The sequence below is a fragment of the Bufo bufo genome, chromosome 9, assembly GCF_905171765.1.
Source record: "Bufo bufo chromosome 9, aBufBuf1.1, whole genome shotgun sequence".
Classification (NCBI taxonomy): Eukaryota; Metazoa; Chordata; class Amphibia; order Anura; family Bufonidae; genus Bufo; species Bufo bufo.
In genome coordinates, this window is record NC_053397.1 from 186,015,183 (window position 1) to 186,042,629 (window position 27,447).

At 43.2% G+C, this 27,447-nt stretch overlaps 1 protein-coding gene across 1 annotated transcript in view; it reads left to right on the forward strand.

Annotated features, from left to right (window-relative positions):
- The window catches only part of LHX4 (LIM homeobox 4), a 63,780-nt gene extending 38,007 nt beyond the window's left edge, over window positions 1-25,773 (forward strand). Inside the window, exons 3-6 of the mRNA XM_040407491.1 lie at window positions 16,250-16,452; window positions 20,234-20,388; window positions 21,851-22,019; window positions 25,412-25,773. Of these exons, the coding sequence (XP_040263425.1) occupies window positions 16,250-16,452; window positions 20,234-20,388; window positions 21,851-22,019; window positions 25,412-25,773 (889 nt within the window). The remainder of the gene's footprint in view (window positions 1-16,249; window positions 16,453-20,233; window positions 20,389-21,850; window positions 22,020-25,411) is intronic.
- Window positions 25,774-27,447: the final 1,674 nt, after the last annotated feature.

Sequence of the window (27,447 nt, forward strand, 5' to 3'; positions counted from 1 at the left end):
TGGTGTCTTACATTTAAACCATTTAGCGTAGAAAATGATGAAAGAGACGGGGCTGCCGTCCCCTTCCCTGCCCACGTCGCGCCCACTTTTTTAGACCTAGCATGAGCGGGGTGAAGTCACAGATATTGGCGCAACTAACTACCATCTGGGCCTGAAATACGCCTAATTTAGGCATATTTCCGAATAGTAAACGACCCCCTTAATATTTATTATTAATTGTGCAACATAATTCATAATCTGGTATAGCTATACTGTGGGGGAGATCTATCAAACACTGATGTTTATGCTGGTCCTGCAATGTCGGACGATGCGCCTAATTTAAGGCAGGACACTGGCCTCGTCATATATTATTACGCTTGGTCCAGTGGATCTAGTCCTGTGGGGGAAGGTTTAGGCATGTTTTCATATAGGCAGATCTGTATAGAAAGTATATCTTTCAGTGTATGCAACCTACTCTCAGAGCAGCATCTTTCATCCCCAACATCAACATCTGGGATCTAAGGAGGACATTTATCATTTCTGGTTGTTTTTGTGTCAATTTTAAAGTGTTTTTCCGAGGTCTGGATAGGTCATCGGTATCTGATCGGTGGGGGTCCGAACCCAGGACCTCCACCGATCAGCTGTTTGAGAAGGCAGTATTGCAGCTTTTCCTAGGACAGGGACGTCACGTTCATTGCTCACGTGGCCTAGGCGCAGCTCAGATCCATAGAAGTGAATAGAGCCAAGCTGCGATACCAAACAGAGACGCTATACAATGTAAGGCACTGTGCTTGGTAAGCAGCAAGGAGGCAGTGGCGCTCACAGGAGCATCGGTGCCTTCTCAAACAGCTGATCGTGGGGGTCCTTGGTGTCGGACCCCCACCCATCAGATACTAATGACCTATCTATCTATCTATCTATCTATCTATCTATCTATCTATCTATCTATCTATCTATCTATCTATTTGCAGTTCTGTATACTTTGTTGCACTGGTTTTGCAGTTCTGTATACTTTGTTGCACTGGTTTTGCAGTTCTGTACACTTTGTTGCACTGGTTTTGCAGTTCTGTATACTTTGTGGCACTGGTTTTGCAGTTCTGTATACTTTGTTGCACTGGTTTTGCAGTTCTGTATACTTTGTGGCACTGGTTTTGCAGTTCTGTACACTTTGTTGCACGGGTTTTGCAGTTCTGTATACTTTGTGGCACTGGTTTTGCAGTTCTGTGTACTTTGTGGCACTGGTTTTGCAGTTCTGTATACTTTGTATACTTTTTTGCACTGGTTTTGCAGTTCTGTATACTTTGTTGCACTGGTTTTGCAGTTCTGTACACTTTGTGGCACTGGTTTTGCAGTTCTGTATACTTTGTTCCATTGGTTTTGCAGTTCTGTATACTTTGTTGCATTGGTTTTTGAGGCCTGTATCCTTTTTCAGTTGTCAAATGCTGAAGTGTCTGTGTTACGGAGTTCGCCTCTGGCTGTCCACATTATCCACATTAGCTTGACACTGAAACTATTGTAAAACACGCTTGTTTTGTCAGTTTAAGCCAGAAAACACCAAGAGCTTGTCTGGCAGCAGGTAAACAGGGTGTGATCACTTTATAAAAAAAGGGGTTGTCTTAAATTATGAAAAAATTTAGAAATGCCCCCATAAGTTGTAAAATAATAAGTGATTACATCCTCCGCTCTTTCTCCAGTGCTGTTCTCTGTGGCCCAGTCCTTCTCCTGCTATTTGCAGACTTCAGTGGCGATGTGCTGTATACGGCACAGGACCACTGAGATCAGTGATTGGCTGCAGCAGTCACGTGTCGTAAACCTGCACATCACTACTAAAAATTGCAAACAGCGTGAAAAGGACTGGACCAGTAGCGCAGAAGAAGCCCCCAATACTCACCTCTCTGGAGAAAAAGGTAAGTATGGAATCAGGTTTTATTTGACAGAATTTGGGGGTATTGCTTACATTTCTAATTATCTTGGATAACCCCTTTAAGATACTTGGGGGGGATTCAATCAACGGTGGTTTAAAAGGAACACTGCCTCAATTGCCCATAGCAACCAATCAGACTCCATCTTTCATTTTTCAGAGCTGCTTTGGAAAATAAAAGGTGGACACTGATTGGTTGCTATGGGCCACTAAGCCGGTTCTCCTCTACATCAGTTTTGATAAATCTCCACCTTTGCTTGTGTATCTTTACAATTTACCATTTTTATCTTTTGGAAAATTGAAACTTCCTGGTTTGTACCGACAAATACCTTATGCTTCTTGGAGATGTGGTCCAGATTTATTAATTGTCAGGTTGGTGTAAGCTTAGCCCAGTGGTCTACACATGCACGGTGCAGACAGATAAGGGACCCATTCAAGTTGAATGGCTCTGGATCTGTAGCGGCTGCCGCACGGATGGGGCCGTGTGCATTGGGGACGTCAAATTGCGGTCCCCAATGCGCGGAACGGCCGTGTGCAAGAGGCCTAAAACTGATACATTCTGCAAAGCCAGTAGAGGAACACCGGAGAGTAGGGAACTAAAACATATCGATCCGGACTCCTTATCTGCAGTATTGCTCATGTATTACTGCACATACGAGTCCAAGATCATGGGGATAGATTCCGTTTAAACCCTTTTGTGTAGAAATCCAGCAGAGGATCTCAAAACTGGAATTAAATAGATCCATACCATTTTATACATCCGGATGCATCTGTTTCGGCCGGATCCGGTTGTATTAAAGGGGTTGTCCCACGAAAAATATTCTACAGTTTTCAAACCAGCCCCTGGATCTGAATACTTTTGTAATTGCATGTAATTAAAAATTTTGCATAGCCACTGAGTTATATAAGAAAATATATCTGTATAGCACCATCTGCTGTTTGTTTCTTTGTCCTGCTCACTGAGATGGCCGCACATGCTCAGTTTCATCCTTCAACTTCCTCCTGAGCTGTGATAGGGAGAGCTGAGACACGCCTCCTGAGCTGTGATAGGGAGAGCTGAGACATGCCTCCTGAGCTGTGATAGGGAGAGTATGGACACGCCCCCTGAGCTGTAGCAGAAAAGACACTCCCCTTCAGCTATCAGAATGATATAAATCTATCAGAGCAATGAATCTCTGGATCCATGTGAGGTACAGGGCTGGTTCTAGCTTTGTTAGAAAGAAATTGTCATGTACTATAACTATATGATGTCTGACTTTCATTTTTTACATTAGTCATGGGATAACCCCTTTAAGTCAATCGCTAGCAAAAAAAACACACCTGGATCAGGCACCATTGACTTACATAGATTTTTATGCCGGATCTAGTTTGTTCTGTTTTGCAGCTCGCAACGGAACTAAAATGCAACAAAACGCTACGGATTCATCTTGATCAGTTTTGTCACCATTGACAATGAATGGGGACAAAACTGAACCGTTTCGGGTGGGTTCACATCATGTTTTATGCCTCCGTTTGATGTATACGTTAGAAAAAAAAAAAAAGAATACAAAAACGCAGAACACCAGGTTCTTGTATCCTGCACAGTCCAGTAACAAAAAAAGCATCTACTTTTTTTACAATAAAACTCTATGGTGAACGGATGCCGCTGTATGACATCAGTCTGAGGCATTTGTTTAATGTACATGTATACGTTTTTTGTACATGTTAAATGGATGGGAAAAACGCATTGTGAACCCAGCCTTAATTCTGGTTTTGATATCCTCTGCCGGATCTCAAAACCGGAATTGAAAACACAGATGTGAACGTAGCCTAAGAAAGTCCCAGTGATAAGTAAAACTAGTTAATGTTGTTAACTATACCCACTTTCCAAAAATGGAGACAGTGGTGTAAAAATGCAAAAAGTCGCAAATTTGTGCAACTTTTTGAAGCCTGGATTCTGAAGTGGTAGACTTGAAAAATTCCCCCCCAAAGGATGAAATATTCCTAGCTTGGAACAGTAGGATGTTACTACCGCATTTAATGTCATTATGATGTACTGTCATGATTGCTGAATATGTAATAAGAAAAGATTACATTAAAAAGTACCTGATCTCTGACGGAAGTGACACAAACTGATGCAAAAACTGAAGCTCAACGGATCCTTTTAAAAAAAAAAAATAGTTTTTGTTCTAATCGGTGATGTGAATCCGACCTTTGGGTGGTATCACACACAGCTTTTTTTTTTTTTTTTTGCCAAAACCTGAAGTGGATCCAGCAGCAAGGAGAAGTCTAAGGGCTCATGCACACGACCGTATGTATTTTGTGGTCCGCAAAAAATACGGATGACGTCCGTGTGCATTCTGTATTTTGCGAAATGGAACAGCTGTCCCATAATAGAACAGTACTATCCTTGTCCGTAATGCGGACATAATAGGACATGTTCTATTTTTCTTCGGAACGGAAATGTGGACATACGGAAACCGAATGCACACGGAGTAACTTCCGTTTTTTTTTGCGGACCCATTGAAATGAATGGTTCCACAAAAAAACGGAAAGGACACGAAAAGAAAATACGTTCGTGTGCATTTCTCACTCCCTTCCAACCCAGCAGTGGCTTTGGCAAAAAAAATAAAACTGCATAAAAAACTACCACAAGGGTGGTGTCACAATAGACCACCTGTCCCCTCTCCTGACATGTCTGTTTTAGTAACTACTTGCATCCCCCCATGTAATAACAATTCTGGAGCATCTATTCTTATGACTCTGTACTTTGCCATTCCTGTATTATTCCTGCTAGAAGATTACAAATACATTGCCAGTAGTCTGCAGTAAAGGTACCGCTGGGTGTTACCAGTAGTGGGTGTGTCAGACTGTGCAGGGACACACCCCCAACTGGTAACACCCATCTGTACCTTTACTGCAATTCATTCATAACTTCTAGTAGAAATAATAGAGGAACGGCATAACATAGAGTCATAAGAATAGATGCTCCAGAATCATTAGTACATGGGGGATGCAAGTAGTTACAGACAGGTCCTCTTCAAAAAAAGAAAACAAAACTGTGTTTTTGTTTTTTGGTGGCAGGGAGACTTATATTTTTCATCCTGATGAATCTATTCTTGGCTTTGACTAAAACACTGCGTCAACAAATGTTTCTTTTTCCCCAAAAAAGCCACATGTGAATCCACCGTCATGATGACTCTGAGCAGTAAAATCCCATATTGTGGTGGGGAACACTGATCTCACCTCAGGTGACCCCCGTGGCCACAACCTTAGATAAAGCTATATCTACCGCAGTAAATGCGTCCGGCCATCATGCATATTCCCTGATAGGAAAATAAATCCTAAGATCATCACTGATGGTATTTACATGTAAATGAGAGCTTAGGACAGATTCAGAAAGCAATCTAATGGCCTGGAAAGATTATCCCCGTCACAGTGGATGGGAAATAAAACGTAAATGTCTGTGTACCCATCTTTCAATCAATTTTTTTGGAACTCAACGGGCCTCCCGTGATTTTTTCCGTGATCGACCCCCACCTTCCCCCGCACGCCCTCTGATCATCTGTTTGAGAATAGCGACTGCGCTGGAAATACACACCTCCATCCATCATGTCGTGGAAGGAGTTGCACCCATTCACTTCATTGGAAGCAATGCTGCAGTAACCAGCTCCGTCCACTACACACAATGGGTGGAGCTGTGTATTTCCAGAGCTGCTCCTGAACAGCAGGGTCGGACCCCCACAATCTAATTTGAATGGCCTGTCCTGGAGATAGGCCATAAATAAAAAAATAAAATAAATCCTGGAAAAGTCCTTACAGGGCATTTTTGACAGGACCATGATCACCCAAATGGTCATTCATAGGAACGTTCAATCTCGATCATTGCAGAGAATGAACCTGCCCAGCAATAAAATGACAAATCATAAACAAATCTTTTATAAAAATGACCATTTGTTGGCAGCACATCCCCTCGTGTCAGCAGGTTACGCTGCTGACACCAATGTCTACGGTAGGTGACAGAGGGAGCAAGTGATAACACAACTGAACACCATCACTAATAAATGTTAGGCCTCTTGCACACAACCGTATGTATTTTGCGGTCCGCAAAAAATACGGATGAAGTCCGTGTGCATTTCGTATTTTGCGGAACAGAACAGCTGGCCCCTGATAGAAAAGTACTATTTTTTTGTGGAACGGAAATACGGAAACGGAATGCACACGGAGTACCTTTAGTTTTTTTTGTGGACCCATTGAAATTAATGGTTCCGTATACGGTCCGCAAGAAAAACAGGACGGACACGGAAAGAAAATACGTTTGTGTGCATGAGCCCCTAGAATCAGCCCCTCACGATGATTGCAACGTGAAAATGAATGTAAACGAGCCACTTTATCGTGGATCGGTGCTCAGTTTATCTGCCCGTGCAAAAGGACCATCAGTCCTCCTCGACCAATGCAGTTCAAATACATAATGTGGTGGAGCTCACCGATCACACAGGTTAAGGTGGATTTACACAACCCGAATATTGGGCCAATCATCAGGAACTAACGTTCCTACGAATGCTCTCTCAATAATCTGCCGTCTAAAGGTGCCTCAGATCTGAGGGGCACTACAGACACCTCAGTCATCGTCCCGGGAAGCAGATCATGCTGTCTAAACTGCTGCCCAGGAATAATGATTATGTGTGCTAATGCCATCGCTTGCCCTCATACTGTGGAGGTGATCGCTGCAGGTAAATCCAGCCCTTCACCTCCACTTAATAAGCAGCCGACTATCGGGAAGGAACACTGGGGTTGGGTTCACACATAGATTTTTAGTGCCTTTTTTGGGCATGTTTGTGTTTTCTTTCTTTTTTTAGGTTAGGTTTTTGCTGAGAAAACTAGCTCCAAGTGTTGGGCCTCATGCACACAGCCGTTGTTTTGGCGGCTCGGATGCGGACCCATTCACTTTAATGGGGCCGCAAAAGATGCGGACAGCACTCCGTGTGCTGTCCGCATCCATTGCTCCGTTCTGTGGTCCGCAAAAAAAAAAAAATATAACATGTCCTATTCTTGTCCGCGCTTTGCGGACAAGAAAAGGCAGTTATATTAAAGGCTATCAAATTGCGGAACGCACACGGACGCCATCCGTGTTTTGCGGATCCACAGTTGGCGGACCGCAAAACACACAATGGTCGTGTGCATGAGGCCTTAGGTGAAGACTATGAAATGGCAATGCACACAAGAGTCTTTTTTGCTACTAGTTTTTTTTTCAGTTTGGTGGCATTTTTTTCAGATGTTTTTCCAATAATGCCTAAAAAACTCCCACTAAAAATCCTAAAAAAAACATATGCGGTATAGGTTTTTCCAGCATATTTTAGGCAAAAATACCTTCTCCAGATGTTGCTTGTAAGTTTAGGGGAATTATTACACACAATCCAAACATTCCTTTTTTTCTTTAGCGCTGTTTCTCTTCACTTGAGGTTTGTTTTGCGTGAAAATCACCGCTCGTGTGCACAGCCCCATAGAAATGAATGGGTCCGGATTCAGTGCGGGTGCAATGCGTTCACCTCACGCATTGCGCCCGTGTGAAAGGCGCCTAAATCATGGCATTTTGCTACAACAGGGGTCAGCAACCTTCGGCACTCCAGCTGTTGTGAAACTACAATTCCCAGTATGCTCCACTGATTTGTACAGGAGTTCTGAGCAGAGCAAGTATGCATGCTGGGAGTTGTAGTTTCATGACATATGGCGTGGCGGAGGTTGCCTACCCCTGTGCTACAATGTGCAATTTTTTCCTGCTTGGTGGGGAACTAACACCTGGGAGCCTCACAATACCTGGAATAAAGGAGCTAATCGCCAGTTAAGCACTGTGACTCCTTCCAGTGGTTTCCTCCACACCGACACTCCTGGGCAGTGATGGCCAGTTCGCAGTGTTCTCGGAACGGCCTGCTCCCGGAGACCGCATTTCATTTCAGACCGGCTCGCGCACAGGCAAGGACTTACCTGTGCCTCGCCGGACTTATCAGTTAAGATGGCAGATCGCATGTGTTCGCTGGCGAACACTGCGAACTGTCCATCTCTACTCCTGGGTATACACATTCACTTGAATGTAGATGATGGACTACAGCAAGCAGAGATATTAAAAACAATGAGGAATTGATAAACATAGTATATTTAAAAATTGCTTTACTTTTCATACATATACAATAAATGTGCTTTATTTCTGGAAACCCGAATTCCCCTTAAAGAAGCACTCCCACAAAAATGTTTATTTTCTGACGTGTGGGGATTCGCTCTGGTAGTTAGGATAAGGGGGCGCAGTACAGAGGCAAAATACAAGTTCGTAATTCAAACTTCAGTGTTTATTCACACATGATGCCAAAAACAAAACATCACTTTTGCAGTGTTGGTGTTACTTCAAACCCAATGGCAAGTTAATAAAACAAAAGTCACCTTGGTGGCAGTTCTGTCTCAGAAAGTTCAAATACAGGCTTTAGGCCTGACACACGGGTCTCCGCTCTCCAGCCCAGCACAGGCCTCAGATCCCAGCACACAGACCTCCTGAGCTCCCCACCTGTGTCACGGCCTTTGGTTTGCGCTGTGACACTGTTGCCACACTTGCGGTTGCCCGCGGCATTGTGTTGCTGTGAGAGCATGCGGTGGCAGTGTTTCGGCCTTCTGGGTGATTGCCGTGACATGGTTGCCATGCATGCTGTTACCGGTGGTAACGTCTGGTTTGGTATGCTTGTGTGTGCACTTCCCCTTTAAGTGGCTTCCTTCCTCTGTCTGGTGTTGGAAGGGTTAACTCCCTTCCTAGTATTTTGTGAACACTGGGTTTATGTGGGTGTGGGTGTGGCTGCTTGGGCTATTTTGCCTCTGCTGGATGCCTGAAGCTCCGGGTTCCTCCAGCCTTGGTGTATGCTGGTGGTTCACTGTTCCTGGCTTTTACCATCTGTCCAATGAGGGCCACCCTTGTGGTCATTAATGTTATTATGGTGTCTCTTTCCCTTCCTATCTTTTGGTTTGTGTGGGTTATGTTCAGGGTGTTGTTTGTCTTGTGTTGTGTTACATGGCTGGTGATGTTTGGTGTCCAACATTCCCCTGTCTCATGTTTATTGCAGCTATGGATGTCCTGGGTTCCTGTGTGGTTGTGGTTTGTGCTGTGTCCTTTAATGTTGGTGTGGACAGCAGCACTTGTGCACGGGTTCCAGTCAGTGTGTCTGTGGCAGGTAAGTGTGTTATGGGTTTCGCTTACCTGCCAACTCCATATGCTGTATGTGTTCCCCTATCCTTGCAGCCTGGCCTCAGATAGAGACTCCTGTTCCTCCATGACTGGGATGAACAGGTTGTCTATTCCCAGCTCCTTGGTGAGGGATTACCAGGGCGACTCAGGGTCTCTAGGAATCCAGAGTATGAGCCGTCCTTCCATCGGGGTCCGCTCATACGGTGAGGAGTCAGGCAGAGGATTAGGGATGCTGTAGGAGGTGACCTGCTCCCTTATTACTCCTTTTGGCCAGGCTGATCCCCTTTTACCCTTTGACACCGCACGGTTGGGGGTTTCCCCCACTCCCCACCGTGACAACCTGGCAGTGCTGGCTGGTTTTTATGCCTGGCAAAACCCGGCCTGGAACATGGGAAGTAGTCACCCACCCAGCACTTTGACTACTCCCAGTAAGAGCCGTCCTGGATCAGCTATTCCAGCCATGCTAAGTACCAAGGTGTCAAATAGCAACTGCTGCTGACACATAAATACCGGCTCTTACTCCACCGAGGCCAGGAACCTCGGTGACACGTACCTATCATCCACGATGATTCCTTGTACCTTCTTACACATGTTAGAAAGGTACATGATGTAAACTGTAGTGAAGGTAATCTTTTCACCAGTGACTGTATTTGTGAGTTCAAATAGATAACAGGTCGGCACTGCTTCTACTATCAGAAAAGGTAATTTACTACTCCCTGTGCCCTTTCATTTTCACCAACAGAAACACAATATCGCACAATTGCGCCATCAAATTATTGAGGGTGTTCCGTTACCCCGCCGTGGGGATGACAGAAATTAAAGTAACTGTTATTAAAGAGAGAGACGTACTGGATCCATCATTTGCAAACGATGGAACCCGGGGCCTTAACCGTGAATACAATGTATCTTGTTTCCTTTGATGTATCCTGCTTGTCTTTTGACAATAATTGAGTATATAGTTTTTAAATATTTTTTTCTTTCCAGTGAAATTGAACGACCTGATGAATCGGATTATATCCTTTCTATATACTTTACATTGTATTGCATATTGCCGTCGCTGAGAGGGGAGGAGTCTTGTTTATGACGTCAGTTCCTCTGTATTTCACTTGTCTATTTAAAGGATTGATGTGAGATGTACTGTATATAGATAGACTGATGAAAGCACACTAGTGCTGAAACGCATTACTATGATATAATATGTGACCAATAAAACCACTTACATATCGTCATCCATGCGAAGTGACGGTCTTTTTGCAACATTGTATTTGTGAGTTATCACCTCCCTTCTGATCCTCAGTTGTGTCATGTGACCAACTCTCTGATCTCAAACTAACACAGGACAGAAGGTCAGTTTCTTCTCTATTCATTCCTATGAGAATGACATTGAGGCTCTGATAGGAATACATAGAGAAACTGGCTTCCTGTCCTCACATAAGATGCTGTGTTATTTGGCGAGTCAGAGTGCTGGTCACATGACACAGCTGATGATCAGAAGGGAGGTTATAACTCACAAATACAGTCACTGGTAAGAAGATTACCTTCACTACAATTTACATCATGAGAATAAAATGTTTGAGTGTTGGAGTGCTTCTTTAAAGATGGCTGAACCCTTGAGACTTGATAATACAATTGATATACGAGTAGTTAAAATTATTACATGATTGGATCAAATTGCCAGCGTCTCCCAGTCAATTATTATGGGTACCTCTCTACTGAGTATTTATCATGGTGGTAGTCACATGTAATGTGAGTTCATGCATATTGTAGTATTTCACCAGTGCTACCTAATCCCAGACCTCCCAAGTGTCCCTCATTTCCAGGGACAGTCCCTATTTTTGACCCAAGTCCCTCTGTCTCTCTTTTCTCCTTAAAATGTCCTTTTTTTAATCTGAGGGATAGATTTTACAATTACAATATTGATCCAGAAAGTGTTTGTCTGGTTACTATCTGTATATGAGACCCCATCTTGTATATTATTTCATTATTTGATGCAATTTGGTTTTTCAAAATTGTTCCATTCTGATAATTTTTGCACTCTTGCGCTCAAAGAAAACTATTAAAGTGTATAAATATGCTGGAAAAATGGACTTTCACGCAATGAACCACAAGTGTCCCTCTTTGACAGTCCAAAAAGTTGGGAGGTACAGTATATGTAACCCTGTAAGTACAGAGATTGTACAGGGACGGACGTGCCATGTGTGCAGCCTTCGCATCTTGGTTAGGGGGGCCCTTCCACCCTAAAAGGGGCTAAATGAATGAATTTCATGGCTCATAGTAACTAGTGAGTTGTAAGAGAGACATAAGGGGGATCTCTGTGATGAACTATTGGAGATCAAGAGGGCCTGCATACAATTCAGGGACCCTCCGTCCACCCCTAAATGCAATAAATATACCTTGCAAGAATATTATATCGCTCAGGAAAGAAGCGAGGAAGAACAGACGTGATATTCCAGGGGGTGTGGTAGCCTTTTAACCTATATACAAAGACCGAGCATGGAGTACATAGACATGGGCGTTCACAATCAGCCTAAACCCAGCTGTGCCCTATGACACAGAATATTTAATGCAATCTTCTCCTGCTGGCGCCCCCTTCCCTCACCGATGGTCACCCTAACCCCTGTAATCATTGCTGAAGATCAGCAGATAGTCCCCTAGTATTTATAGGCTGCGTTTGTCTAATGCTGATACTCAGATGGCCTGTATTACTGAACATCTTCTCCACAGCCTTGAAAATGTAATCCCAGCAATGCAGGCTTTATCCTTGGAAGTACTGAGATAGCTGGAAGCCGCCACCGTCTTGATGCTTAGAATGTCAAGACACTTGGAAGGATTCAGAGGCTGGAGCCAAGTTTAACAGTGAGAAGCATTTATTCCAGGGTTAGGCTTAATTACATTTAAAGCGGCCCTGTCACCGTGAATTAGCATTTTCTGAATCAATAGTCAAGAAATACTTTTATATGATAGCAGCCTTTTAGAAATTTCCATTTTAAAGGGATCTTCCGGTTCACATCAACACCCTTTATTAAGATAATCCTACATGAAGGTAGCTGTAATTTTGTAACATATTTCCTTTACCTTTATTGCTCCTATTTCCTGTAGTGGGCTGCGGTCACATGACCATGTCCGTGCAGCTCTTTCTTATTTCCTGTGATGTTATGTCCATGGGCGGGGCAGCGATAGGGGAGTGTCTATGTAACTAGCTGGGTGTTAGGGGCAGTGATAGGGGAGTGTCTATGTAACTAGCTGGGGGAGGAGCTATAAACTAGCTGGGTGTTAGGGGCAGTGATAGGGGAGTGTCTATGTAACTAGCTGGATGGGAGGAGCTATAAACTAGCTGGGTGTTAGGGGCAGTGATAGGGGAGTGTCTATGTAACTAGCTGGATGGGAGGAGCTATAAACTAGCTGGGTGTTAGGGGCAGTGATAGGGGAGTGTCTATGTAACTAGCTGGGTGGGAGGAGCTATAAACTAGCTGTGTGTTGTTAGGGGCAATGTCAGGGGAGGGTCTATGTAACTCGCTGGGTGGTGTTGGGGCGGTGCTGGAGCTGTGGCAGAGGAAGGAGAAGTGCATCATGGGTTTGGTTGGATACAGGAACAGGAAGTGCTACATACAGGATGGAAACAAGCCAGAGGGATTGGTTTACATGGTGAAAAAGTGTCAGGAGAGTCCAAATTTAAAAACAAAGCATGGGGAAGAGGTACATGAGGTAGGCAACTATAGGAGCATATGTGTTAAAAACCAGAGTAATTCTGGAAAATCCCTTAAAGGCTACTTTCACACAGGTGTTTTGGGCAGATCTGTCATGGATCTGCAAAAACTGATCCGTTACAATTATACAACCGCATGCATCCATCATGAACGGATCCGTTTGTATTATCTGTAACATAGCCAAGAAGGATCCGTCATGAACAGGGGCGGACTGAGAAGCCTCAGGGCCCCCGGGCAAAATAAATCAAGGGCCCCCTTACAGGCCCCACCCATGTTCTGCTGCAAGCCCCACCCACGTGTACAGGACCAGGCCCCTCCTGAGTCCTATCCTATACAGGTAAGTATTACAATTCGCGAGTCTCTAGGGTGGCCACTTGCTTCACCCCAAAAAGGAGGACATTCTAGGCCACACCCTTAACCTGATAAACCACGCCCCTCTCCCAGTAAGTGCCCGGCAAAAGAAAAAAAATACGTCACTATAGCGCTTTTGCTTTACTAGACTCTGTGGGATGGAAAAGCGCTGTATTATTAACCTAGTTTAGCAGTCCTGAGTCCCCCATTCACAGTAGTTATTAACCCCTTTCACTAGTCCCCTCTTCAGTGAAGAGGGGACTGCTGAAAGGGTTAATAAATACTGTGAACAGGGGACATTTGAAAGAGGTTAATAATTACTGTGAAGGGCCTTCAATAGATATTATCCCCTTTCAGCAGTCCCCCATTCACAGTATTTATTAACCACTTCAGCAGTCCCTCATTCACAGTGTTTATTAACCCCTTCAGCAGTCCCCCCTTCACTGAAGAGGGGACTAGTGAAAGGGGTTAATAAATACTGTGAATAGGGGACTGCTGAAACGGGTTAATAACTACTGTGAAGGGCCTTCAGTAGTTATTAACCCCTTTCAACAGTCCTTTATTCACACTGGTATTTATCAGACTTTTTTATAACTTATTTTTCTCCCCTTTTCACCCCGGCCCTGCCACAGCCCACAGCAACAGCAGCGCCGCCAGCCCAGTCTTTCAGTTTCTTTCAGACCAGACACGGCTGAGAAGTAAAGCTGCCTAGGCTACCACTTAGCCTAAAACCACTACCTCAGCAAACTCTGTGCCCACGCTCCTCAGAGTTCCCTTCCTTCTCCTGCGAATCCTGCAGCGACAATGAGTGTGCGAACAGCGCTGCGGTGTGTGTGTGACGTCAGTGCGGTGCAGAAGGAACACAGTGACGACTGACGTTATGTGCACTGCTGCGGCGGGCCCCCATCCCGGCCGGGCCCTCGGACCACGTCCGAAGTTCCCGACCGCTCAGTCCGCCCCTGGTCATGAACTCCATTGAAAGTCAATGGGAGACGGATCCGTTTTCTATTGTGCTAGATTGTGTCAGAGAAAACGGATCCGTCCCCATTGACTTACATTGTGTGCCAAGACGGATCCGTTTGGCTCCGCTTTGTCAGGCGGACAGCAAAACGCTGCATGCAGCATTTTGGTGTCCGCCTCCAGAGCGGAATGGAGACTGATCGGAGGCAAACTGATGCATTCTGAGCGGATCCTTTTCCATTCAGAATGCATTAGGGAAAAACTGATCTGTTTTGGACCGCGTGTGAGATCCCTGAACGGAACTCAAAAACGGAAAGCCAAAACGCCAGTGTGAAATTAGCCTAAGGCTGTTTATTGTTATTTTTTATTCTCTTCTTTTTGGAACCAATGAATTTTTTAAAGAGGTATCCATGATTAATGTAAAGAATGAAAATCAGACATCATATAGTACACAAGAATCTCTTTCTAACAAAGCTAGAACCAGCCATGTACCGCACATGTACCCAGAGATCTCTAGATTCATTGCTCCAACTACTCTGCTAAATGTACATCTAGCTGGCTGCTGCAGATCTCTCCCTATGAGGAGGTAGTTCCAGGATGGAACTGAGCATGTGCCACCACCTCAGTTAGTTGGACAGAGAAATAATAAAAAGGACAAACAGCAGGTGGCGCTATACAGATAATTTTATTGAATAACTCAGGGGCTTGCACTTTGCATATGTAATATATCCTGAAGGCTCATACCCTTTAGTCTGTCAGTTCATATGGACAGGACTGTCTCTCTCCTATCTGTCATTTTTAGATTTGCTTTTTTACTTTGTACTTGTTTTGTACTTTTATCATACTTTACCTATTTTGTACAGTATGAATGGATTGACCCTTTAGATATTTGGGCACTATTTGAGGGGCCACAGAGACAGAAAGCCCAGTCAAAATGCATTGCTTAAACTGCAGGGCCTGATGATAGATAGACAGATAGAGTTTATGTACATGTTTATGGTTAAACCCACTCTTTTGGTACTTTGTAGCTTGCCTGCAAAATTGATGGAAAAAACATGAAGAAGGAATAGAGATGAGTAGGGTCTTTAAGGCTCCATTCACACGTCCGCAATTTCGTTCCGCATTTTGTGGAACGGAATTATGGACCCATTCATTCCTATGGGGCAGCACGATGTGCTGCCCGGACACAGAATTGCGGATCCGCACTGCCGTTCCGCAAAAAAATAGAACATGTCCTATTCTTGTCCGCAATTGCGGACAAGAACAGGCATATTCTATTAGTGCCGGCAATGTGCTGTCCGCAAAATGCGGAACGCACATTGCCGCTTTCCGTGTTTTGCGGATCCGCGGCTCCGCAAAACACGTTGCGGACGTGTGAATGGAGCCTAAAGGGGTTTTCTGAGACTTTAATACTGATGATCTATCCTCAGGAGCGCCGGTGCCTTCTCAAACGGCTGATCGGTGGGGTCCCGGGTGTGGGACCCCCACTGATCAGATACTGAGGACCTATCCAGAGGATAGGTCATCAGTATTAAAGTCTTGAAAAACCCTTTTAATGAGTACAGGAAATACATGGGAACTAGGTCAGTGATAGATATCACATATCATCAATAAGGTAACTGTATTAGCTCATAAAAGATAGATCCTAGTGGAACATTTTTGGTAAACCCCAATAGCCTCCTGCTGAACCTTAGGGACCCTGTTGTGTTTGGAGCCCAATGTTTGGTGAGCACTTTGGCTACCCCCTAGGAGTCTCTGTTAGGGTCCATTCACACGTCCGCAAAATGGGTCCGCATCCGTTCCTCAATTTTGCTGAACAGGTGCGGACCCATTCATTTTCAATGGGGCCGGAATGTGCTGTCCGCATCCGCGGATCCACACTTCCGCAATTTGAGGATCCGCAAAACACATACGGACGTGTGAATGGACCCTTATTGTGGTGTCAAGTCTGACACTGCTAAGAGAGTATATAATATACACTTATGGTGACAGTACGTTTCTAAAGCCTCATTGCCCCACAGAGGATGAAGAGCCTAGTGCTAAAAAGAAGACATAGGCTTTAGTTGTAATTAGTTTTCTTGACTATTTTTTACTGTTCTCTCTAATAATTGTATTTCTCTTTACCAGGCGATTTGGCACCAAGTGTACAGCGTGTCAACAGGGGATCCCACCGACCCAAGTTGTACGGAAAGCCCAAGACTTTGTATATCATCTACACTGCTTCTCCTGCATCATCTGTAGTAGACAGCTGGCCACTGGAGATGAGTTTTACCTCATGGAGGATGGCCGGTTAGTTTGTAAAGAGGACTACGAGACCGCAAAGCAGAATGGTGAGGAATTGTATTAGTATATGCTGTAACACTGTTTCATTCTAAGGTTTGACATCTAGAGTTCCATCTAGTAGGAACTAAGGTCATGGAGGAAGTACTGATTTTCTTTGGTCAATTCAAATTTTCTGTGGAAACTGACAATGGACTGTTAGAAAGAAGGAAATATCTTCCTTGGAAATTTTTGTACAAAAAAATCTGGAGAATTAAAGGGGTATTCTAGTTTTAATAGGAAATCATACAATTTTCTAATATACATGTATTTACAATTCTGCAGGCATACCTTTCTTATTTTAGGCAGTTGACCCCAATATTCAGTAGAACGGTATAGCCCATCAGTCCTGTGTAATGGATCCATGGCCTGAACTGAAACATGGTAAAAGTCATGTGACACTCTTCACATCCTATAATTCCTTACACTCAGTAAGCAGCAGTTTTACATGACATACATGTGCTGGGTCAGCACATAGGACACAATTATGTGATAAGTAAATAGGACTTGTGTGGGAATCATGATTTTACTGTGGTTATTACAGTCACTACATCACTGTGTGTGTGCTTACATGGCTGTCTGTCTCTAGATGATGTAAAATGGCTGCCTGTCTCTAGGTAGTAATACTGGGACCCAGAGCCCATCTGAACACCAATTGCAGCCATATTTAGGAGAGACGGCCATGCATCATGTGGTCATCTCTCCTGAAGCTTAGAAGAGTTGTAGCCATTTCTCCACTTGGATAGGATCACCCAAAGTCTATTAAGGAGGGTGCATGCTGGAGGCCCATATGCCCGCCCAATAATCTTGCCCTGTGTGCCCATGCACAAGAACAAGGTCTGTAGGTATATCTATGAGATATTAGAAAAATATTTGGAACGGCTGCTGTATATAAATGCTTTCTGCAATGAAGTTTTCCTTGGGTTAATGGAAATTTCCAGGAGTACAATATTGATGATCTATCCTCAGGATAGGTCATCAGTGTCTAATTGGTGGGGGTCGAACACCCAACATCCCTGCTGATCAGCTGTTTGAAGAAGAAGCTGCCGCCCTCCGGTGAGTGCTGGAGTCTCCTCACAGCATACTAACCACAGCGCCATACATTGTGTAGTGGTTGTGCTTGGTATTGCAGCTCATCCCCATTCACTTTAATAGGACTGAGCTGCATGTAGGCCATGTGACTGATGAATGAGATGTCACTGGACTAACAAGATGGAGGCAATTTTAGTGGATGTTGCGGACGGAAAGCTATTCTAAGCAAACTATATAAAATAATAAATTTCACGATGAATATTTATAATGAACTCGTATCATATATGATTACATAGGCTTTTGTCATGTGCATTATTATATATAAGCTTGTGTCATATGTATCATGATATAGGCTTGTATCATCTATATTATTATTAGGGATGAGCGAATCGACTTCAGATGAAACATCCAAAGTTGATTCGCATAAAAACTTGGTTTCAATACTGTACGGAGCAGGAGTTCGGGAAATGCTTTTTTTACAGTATAAATCAATTTCTGAAGTTATTATGCAGTCTCCCGAGACAAAGTAATAACTTCGGCTCATCGGAGCAAATACATTCTAATACTGTATGGAGGGCTCGCTCCGTACAGTATTGAAACAACGTTTTATGCAAATCGACTTTGGATGTTTCATCTGAAGTCGATTCGTTGATCCCTAATTATTATATAGGCTTGTATCATGTGTATTATTATATAGGCTTGTATCATGTGTATTATTATATAGGCTTGTATCATGTGTATTATTATATAGGCGTGTATCATGTGTATTATTATATAGGCTTGTATCATGTGTATTATTATATAGGCTTGTATCATGTGTATTATTATATAGGCTTGTATCATGTGTATTATTATATAGGCTTGTATCATGTGTATTATTATATAGGCTTGTATCATGTGTATTATTATATAGGCTTGTATCATGTGTATTATTATATAGGCGTGTATCATGTATATTATTATATAGGCTTGTATCATGTGTATTATTATATAGGCTTGTATCATGTGTATTATTATATAGGCTTGTATCATGTATATTATTATATAGGCTTGTGTCATGTATATTATTATATAGGCTTGTATCATGTGTATTATTATATAGGCTTGTATCATCTATATTATTATATAGGCTTGTATCATCTATATTATTATATAGGCTTGTGTCATGTATATTATTATGTATATTATTATATAGGCTTGTGTCATGTATATTATTATATAGGCTTGTATCATCTATATTATTATATAGGCTTGTATCATCTATATTATTATATAGGCTTGTGTCACGTGTATCATAATATACCTTGTATCATGTGTATTATTATGTAGGCTTGTGTCATGTGTATTATTATATAGGTGTGTATCATATGTATTATTGTATAGGCGAGTATCATGTATATTATTATATAGGCTTGTTGATCATAAAGTCTGCCAATCCCTGTCGGTGCAATCTAACAGAATGTAAATTTTGCTCCTAGTTTTACTTAGGCGCTCAATTGAAATAAAATGTAGGAATTAGTTTCATGACGTCATCACTGACATCTTCAGACTAGAAAACTACCACTTTCTGGTAATAGATGAAGCCTCTTCCCAGATGTGCTATTTGTCATGTACAGCTTTGAATGATGATGAGGGTTCTTAAATTATGATACACTCAATCGGTGAATTGGACAAAAAAGAAGATGATCATAAATACATCAGAACTTCTTTTAAAGGGAAATGCATTGTAATGTTTTTAGTAGTACCTTTAAAATACATAGTATAGAATACACTTGATCACAAACGCAATTTCTGAATAGTGCACCCAGCTTAGCAAAGCCGACACTTCAGCATGCTTATGGCATAAGTGGCTATACTAAATTTTTATTTACATGCAGTTACAAAAGTATTCAGCGTCATGTGGAGGTCTGATATTGGAGTAGAAGGGTTGGTTTCACTAATATTCACCAAAAGAGGCTCAAGTTGTAACTTATGTGTCCCAGTGCAAAATTTGTTATGCTGCCCTACTATGTGACAGAGGTATATTTCGGTCCCCTCAGGTACTAGGACCCTGGTGTGATCCCCTCTATAGCTATGTCCCTGCCAACAGCACTTCTGACCCTGGCTGGGATTACCAGATCCTGTCCACACACAGCTGGACAGGGGCCTTGTAGACAAGAGGACCATGATCCTACAACATTTCCATTAAGGAGGCTCAGCAAATGATTCCTATTCCTTGGTGTTTTTTCACTCCATTGATCCACAATAAATTTGAAATGGGTAAAATGTCTAAAACAAACTAAACATCAAAATAAATTACCGTAGATCATTTTCTAAATGAATGGCAATTTCCTAGTACTGTATAACCCTATGCAGGTCTATGGGGGGAGTCCCTGCAAGTGCTTAGAACAGGGATGCTCAACCTGCGGCCCTCCAGCTGTTGCAAAACTACAACTCCCATCATGCCCTAATAGCTGTACAAGTATGCTGGGAGTTGTAGTTTTGCAACAGCTGGGGGGCCACAGGTTGGGCATCTCTGGCTTAGAAGATCTAACAGCATGCAAAGGCTTTTGCTACCGTCCGCTGACAGACTGGTGACAGTTTCAAAGGATAACCATGGAAAATCTAAAATCCCCTGCGGCGCCACATTATTATTATTGCAATAATTATATTGGGTAGTGACTCTAGATACAATTCATGAAATTGGTATAATTTTCCAGGCTGGCAAGGTCTTTGGAAATGTAATAAAATAATGCCATTTCATGTCTCTGTATTATCCAGATGACTCAGAAGGTGGAGCTAAAAGGCCTCGTACCACGATAACAGCGAAACAACTGGAGACATTAAAGAACGCTTACAAGAACTCACCGAAACCAGCCCGGCACGTGAGGGAACAGCTGTCCTCGGAGACCGGGCTGGACATGCGTGTTGTGCAGGTACGTTCAAAATAAGCATAGATAGCATTGCTCTACCAACTACATTCCAAGAGCACTATGATAATTTGTTTTATATATTGATATCAGGGGGTAACTATGATACATAGGGCAAAAAAAAGATGAGGCCCCCACCACCTAGTGTAAGCAGCATAAGTAGAAATCATTAAAGGGGTTGTCCCACACAACCTGATCTGCACTCATTCACCATGAATGAGTGGAGCATCAGAGCTTTTTACGCTCCGATGCTCCCCCTTGTCCTACGTTGCATCGTGCAGGGCAAAGGCTGTTTGTTTACATTTTGGACACTGCTAGGCAGAAGCTTCCACCTAGTGCAGTGCCCCGATCGTGACGCCACTTGATAGCAGCGCCCCAATCCCAGCGTCTGGGGTATCCCTTACACCTTAGGAGGTTTCTACGAAATATGTCCCTCTTATAGAGTAAGTAAACATGACGCCAGTTGCAGTTAAGCAAAGGGACATTGAGTCCCCTTTGTAGATGGTAGTGTTGGTTCCCAGGGTAGGATTGCACGAGTGGTGTAGAGTGGCCTACAATGTCCCTGTAGATGTTATAAGCACATGTCACGGTGCTCCTACCTGGATATCCTTGCAAGTGCAAAAAAGGGGATGAATAACCTGGATGATGAAGGAAGTAGAATAAACGGAGTCCAGACTTTGTATTTACGTTGAACACAGCTTTACTTGGCATAAACGGTAATCCAAACAGTTTCCAGACTTTATCTTGGTCATCAGCAGGTATTGGCTTAACTCTGGCAGGCAAACACTTCTGCAACAATCTCAGCTCTCCTATGCTGGCTGGAGTAAATAGGAACTTTTCCTCTTCTGCTGGAATTTAGCTGTCAGTAGTCTGTGTCTTACTTTAACCCTAGGAACTTCTTCCTGGCTTCAAGCTTATTTGGCTTGGGGTTATAGGCAATGTAAGCCCAGGAGGGGACAAGCAACCATGTAGCACTTTGCAGGCAGCGCCTGCGGGCCCAGCAGAGCAGATAGTGCTCTGCTGGCAGACATACAACCTCTCCCCAGGATGGGGAAGGCAAGACTGACTTCACTAACTAAACTCCTCTCTCTCTCTAAAGAGGGCTGGAAGGAACAAAAAGGTTCCTCTCCAGAGAAACTAGCTCTGCACAGATTGCCACCATCTGCTGGTGAACCAGGCAATTGCATGAACAGTTTCATAGAGATAAATTTGCACATTATCCAAGGATGACACAAAATACATTCTGATTACATAAGTTAGCGTATTGGAGACATTAGCAAGGTGCAAAAGAGTGGTAATGGCACGCTGGGTCATTACACTAGTAGTGATCCCAGTGGCGTCACCGTCTCTGATGGGCGGTCTTTAGCACTGCCCCAGCCTGTAAAAACCTGTTATTAGAAGGTTCTGTTATCCGGTTTATTACCCCCATACATAGTGTTTGGAGCTTGACGTGACCTTCTCTCCTCAGGTTTGGTTCCAGAACAGAAGAGCTAAAGAGAAAAGACTGAAAAAAGATGCTGGCCGGCAGCGATGGGGTCAGTTCTACAAAAGCGTCAGGAAATCACGAGTAGGGAAGCCAGGGAAGGAGAGTTCTACAGAGGATTGTGGAGTCAGTGACAGTGAATTAAGCTACAGAGGTAAATAGCAAATCACCACATTGCTGGGGCAATCCTTCTCAACACTGCTAAACAGAGTACACTCTACAAATTATATCAAACCACCCTAAGACTATGACCATGCTCCTAGAGATATGTTATGCCCCCTTGGATGCAGATACCACATGCTAAGGACCTAGGTCAGTGATGGATAACATTTTAGAGACCAAGTGCCCAAACTGCAACCCAAAACCAACTTATTTATCTCAAAGTGCCAACACGTAACCTGAATACCAATATAGTATATCTTCCATGTACTTTATCATTTAGCTATAATAGCCTGCCTACATTCAGTGCGCTGCCTGTGCTCTTTATAGTGCGCCCTGCGCTGATGAATGGCAGGAAAAGTCTAAGGGATATTGGTACACCATAGACTTTTTTCAGGCTGCGGGTGCCCATGCCATAGGTTCACCACCACTGACCTAGGTCCTAGATAACTTCATTGTCCCCTATGTCTCTTGAACTGGCCACAGATATAAAATTAAAGGTGCTTTCCATGCTCCATACATTGATGATCTATCCTCAGGATAGGTCATTAGTATCCGATCAGAGATAGTCCGACACTCCGCTCCCCCACCAATCAGCTGTTTCCTGTAGCCTCAAGCACTGGAACTAGAACTTGAATGAAGCAGACAGCGCTGTTCAAAGTGTAGTGGCCGCGCTTGGTTACTGCAGCTCAGATGCCATTGAAGGGAATGGGACCAGAGCTGCAGTAACCCGACATGTCCACTATAGTTTGAATGGAGCTGTGCTTCCTGTTCCATTCACAGTGCTAATTTTAGCGCCGGAGGCTGCAGGGAAGAGCTGATCGGTGAGGGTGCGGGGTGTTTGATCCTCTCAATGTAATGACCTATTCTGAGGATAGGCCATCAGTGTCCAGAACCTGGAAACTATGGTACATAGTTAGTAAAGTAATGGTGGTTTATTTTAAAAACAGTGCCCCCTCATGTCTGCAGATTGTGTGAGGTATTGCAGCTCACCCTTATTCACTTCTGTGAAGCTGAGCTGCAAATACCAGACGCAACCCATGGACAGGTGTGGGGCTGGAATAAAGCAGCCACGTGCCACTTAATACTGCTTAATGTGCACTGTAGAATATGCATATCCAATTTAGAGACGTTTCAATATTAAATGGCAGCATGTGTAGCTCAATAGCCATAAATGACCATAAAAAAATATTTCTGCTTGCGCTCCATTAACTTCATGATGCCAGTGGCTGGCTCAGAATCAAGCAACATCTGGAATGCCAAAGAAGGTCCATTTTAAAAAGTGCAAAGCGATTCACCGAGGCCTTAAAGTTGCCATGAATTATGAGAGTTCATGCTGTGTTGTTATGAAATATAGTGTATTGTAATGAACTTTGTATTTGTCGGCCACTTTCCAGAGCCGCCGGAAAGTTGTAGCCACCACGGAGCTGACAGCAATCGCTAGTTACAAAACCCTCTCCATCTCCAGTAAATACCTGAGTAGTATTCCCTGCAGTCCATTTGTCAAACACGGCCGTGAACTAGGCAATTGATCAAATAAATAAGGACGCAGAAGGACGATTAATCATACCTCTAGTTCAGCCATCAGCTGGTTTATGATGATTTTTGTGCGGGCGGAATATTAAACAGCTTATAATTCAAACCTGCTGCCTATTATTTTATATCAGACTAATTTCTTCATTATATCTATGCTTTAGAATACTATAAAGAAGAGCTTTATACTGTGGCTTGTCATGTTTAATGACATACTAAGACTGTCCTGGAACCTAGCCCGTGGCCAGCATTCAACTGCCTAGAAACACAACTCTGCTCTTTAGATATTGGGTTTAAGATCTTGACTTACAGAAACCATTTTATAGCGATACCGTACCCTCGGTTCTTATGTTATTTTTATAGTCTAATGTCTGAATTTCATCAAGAAGTTACAGACCGATTAAAAAATACATATACTTCTATAAGGGGGAGGAGATACAACAACAAAAATGTCCACAAAAAATTTGGGTCCATGAGACAATTCAGTAGAAGTGTTATCTGCCTCGGGTTTTGAGATCTCTGTTCCCTTACTGTCACGGATGTAGTAGGGGAGAACACCAAAAGACAACAAGCGGAACACTTAACGTCTGAGGATGATGGATAAACAGGACTTCAACAAGAACCACACTCCAGCTCTTCCAAAACCAAATAAAGCTATCCAGAGCAAGGAGTGATGGGTAAAGTCAGACTAAATAGGGGGAGGTAAGGGTCACATGATCCACACCTGAACAGGAGGTGTGGACATACCAGCAACACACAAAGTGAAACCAAAAGAGGCTGTCAGATCACTAATGTGCAGCCAGTCTTTCAGACCTTCTAACACCTGTCACAGGTGTGACACTTACTGTACCTTCTGTGTAAGGAAAGTGACCCAAGAGATCAAGGGCAGACTGGGAACTTCAAGTGGCTCCATGTTGTAGATGAGTTCAAAATGACAGAAGGCAGGGCAGCAACATTAGTAGACGGGGCCAGCAATATCTTATTGCAGCAAAAATACTGCCCCCGCCGAACCGAATACTACACTGCAGCACTGAATAGTGCTGCTCCTGCTGCATTATTCAACTGTGTCACTGTCCAGAGTACGGCCACACAGTTGAAACTAGGAGGACCGCTGTCGCTGCTGACCAGGGGCATAAGTACCTGATGCTCCTAGAATTAATTAATGATGAGAGCATCAGATCGTTATGCACCTGGCCGTCAGAAGCGTCAGACGGCCCCAAATTTCCTTGTAGGGTCTATGGTCCGTCCACCCCTGCAACAGATATTACTGTAAGGATACATTCAGCTCACTATCTCCATATTTCCATGCACAACCACTGTCCCAATGCTGGAGTGGTGCATGGATAACTCTGCCTCAGCCATGGCTGAAAATGTAGTTCTAGCACTCTTCTCCGATAAAATCAATCCTTTATGACACAGGAAAATGTGCAAATGTACAAACAAAAAAGTACTCCTAAGCGTTTTGGACATAAACTAGGTGTCCTTACTTATGGCACACCATTATTTTGCCATGAGTAAGGACACATAGTTGATGTCTGAAACGCATAGATGCTCTTTTTTTTTTTAAATACAATTTTGCATTTTCCTGTTTTTAAACTTAATGGAAAAAAGGATTGATTTTGTTTTCTGGAAATGAGTGCTAGAACTACATTTTCTTTAGGGAAAGTGCCAATAGTTTCTATTTTGTGGCTGTCATTTTTACAGCTGCCCAGGACATAGATTTGCATAATTACATATTGATAAATGAAGCAAAAATCTAATTCTAGTGTCCGTTAACAGCATTATGCCTTCTAAGTTTTTATTCTTTTATTGTTCTGAATCCTTTACATGGCGTATTTTTCTCTTTACCCACAGATGACCAGATTTTGTCAGAGCTGGGATCAACGGCTGGTATTTACAGTACAGGAGGGGACCTTGTGAATGTGCCTCTAGTCAATGGAGGCTTTACAATAGATGCAACAGGACAGTCCTACCAGGAACTTCATGACGGTAGCCCCTATGATATGCCACAGTCACCCTCTTCTATTTCATCCCTTCCATCCCATGGGTTACCATACAATATGGACAATGCAGGAGGGCTTCTCAACCATCCCCCTTTACGAGCACTACCAGCTGCTCCAACCTCTGACATCTCCACAGAAAGCAGCATGGGCTATCCAGACTTCCCAACCAGCCCAGGTTCCTGGTTAGATGAGATGGACCATCCTCCATTTTAAAGAAAAAGGGACTGAGATCAGACCTTTCAGATGATCATCGAGTTTGCCAAACTCTGCAGACACCACGCTCAGCCTTTGGAAATCTCTTAATTAAAATGACATGCTCCCCCCCATCATTCTGAACAGTCCTCCAAAACTGAAACAACTGACACCCATACCCAGCCAGATTGGAGATGGTGACGTAGGGTGGAGGAGCTTCCATAGACGATGCTCGGTAAAAACAATGTATTGATAGAAAAATGGGATGTTTGCACTTTTGTGGGTTCTGAATCTCCCTACCTAATCCTGGGCGATCAAGAGACATGTCTTCCCACATTTCTCGATCCTCAAGAGTTCATGCTCATGAGTATTTGTCTCATCTCGCCACATGAAAACATCAGATGGATCCAACCAACAAAACCACCAGCCTTTGTAGAAGGCACAGACCATCAGTTTGACATGCAACCGACAATCTATACCCATTATGATGCAGCATTAGTTGTGGGACAGAATCATATGTTTCTGAATAAATGAAATAGTGAGATGAACGTATTTGAGTTTATTATCTCTACTAAGGGAATCTACAGTGCGTCCTGGAGACCTTCATGAACACCATGGATAGCAGACGTTTATTGGAGGGGCAATCAGGGGTAGTTACTAAGCATATGAAGAATTGTAAAGCACATTCCACTGGTAAATGGTGAAAATTATATTTTGGTATTCAGAAAAAAAAATAACCATGTAAACCCATTGTTAAAGGGCATCTGTCAGCAGTTCTGTCCCTATGACACCGGCTGACCTGTTACATGTGCACTTGGCAGCTGAAGACATCTGTGTTGATCCCATGTTCATATTTGTCCGCATTGCTAATTGCTGAGAAAAATGAAATTTTAATATATGCAAATGAGCTTCTAGGAGCAACCTGGGTGTTGCCTTTTCTCCTAGAGACTCAGCTTTCTCGGCAACTGCCAAGCCCTCTGTGGTTTGATTGGCAGGGCATGGTGTGATGACGTTTCCACTGCCTGGTCCTGTCAAAGTGCAGAGGGTGCAGCAGTTGCAGAGAGAGCAGATCCTCTAGGTGTAATGACAACGCCCCCGTTGCTCTTAGAGGCTCATTTGCATGTATTAAAACATTATTTTTCTCAGTAATGCGGACACATATGAACACGGGACCAACACAGATGTCTTCAGCTGCCAAGCGCACATGTAACAGGTCAGCCAGTTTCATACGCACAAATTTGCTGACAGATGCCCTTTAAGAACTGCTACAAAATATGGCAGACAGGAATTCAGAGAAATCAGTATCATTAACAAGATAACGCCATACTACGACTTTCTATAACAAAGTACAAGGATACAAGACCTCCGTGCACAGTATCTTTGACCTTGTTATAAAACCTATTAATAATCCAGTAAAAAAAACTAAAAACCTTAAAGGGGTTGTGCCACAAAACACATTCTACATTTTTCAAACCGGCAACTAGATCTGAATACTTTTGTAATTGCATTTTAAAAATTTAGTATAGCCACTGAGTTATTCAATAAAAGGTATCTGCATAGCGCCACCTGCTGCTTGTTCTTTTCCTCATTTCTTGTCCACCTCACTGAGGTGGTCACATGCGCTCAGTTTAAATCTTCAACTGCCACCAAGCTTATCTTCTGTTAGAAGATGTGGCAGTTACAGGGAAAGACTTA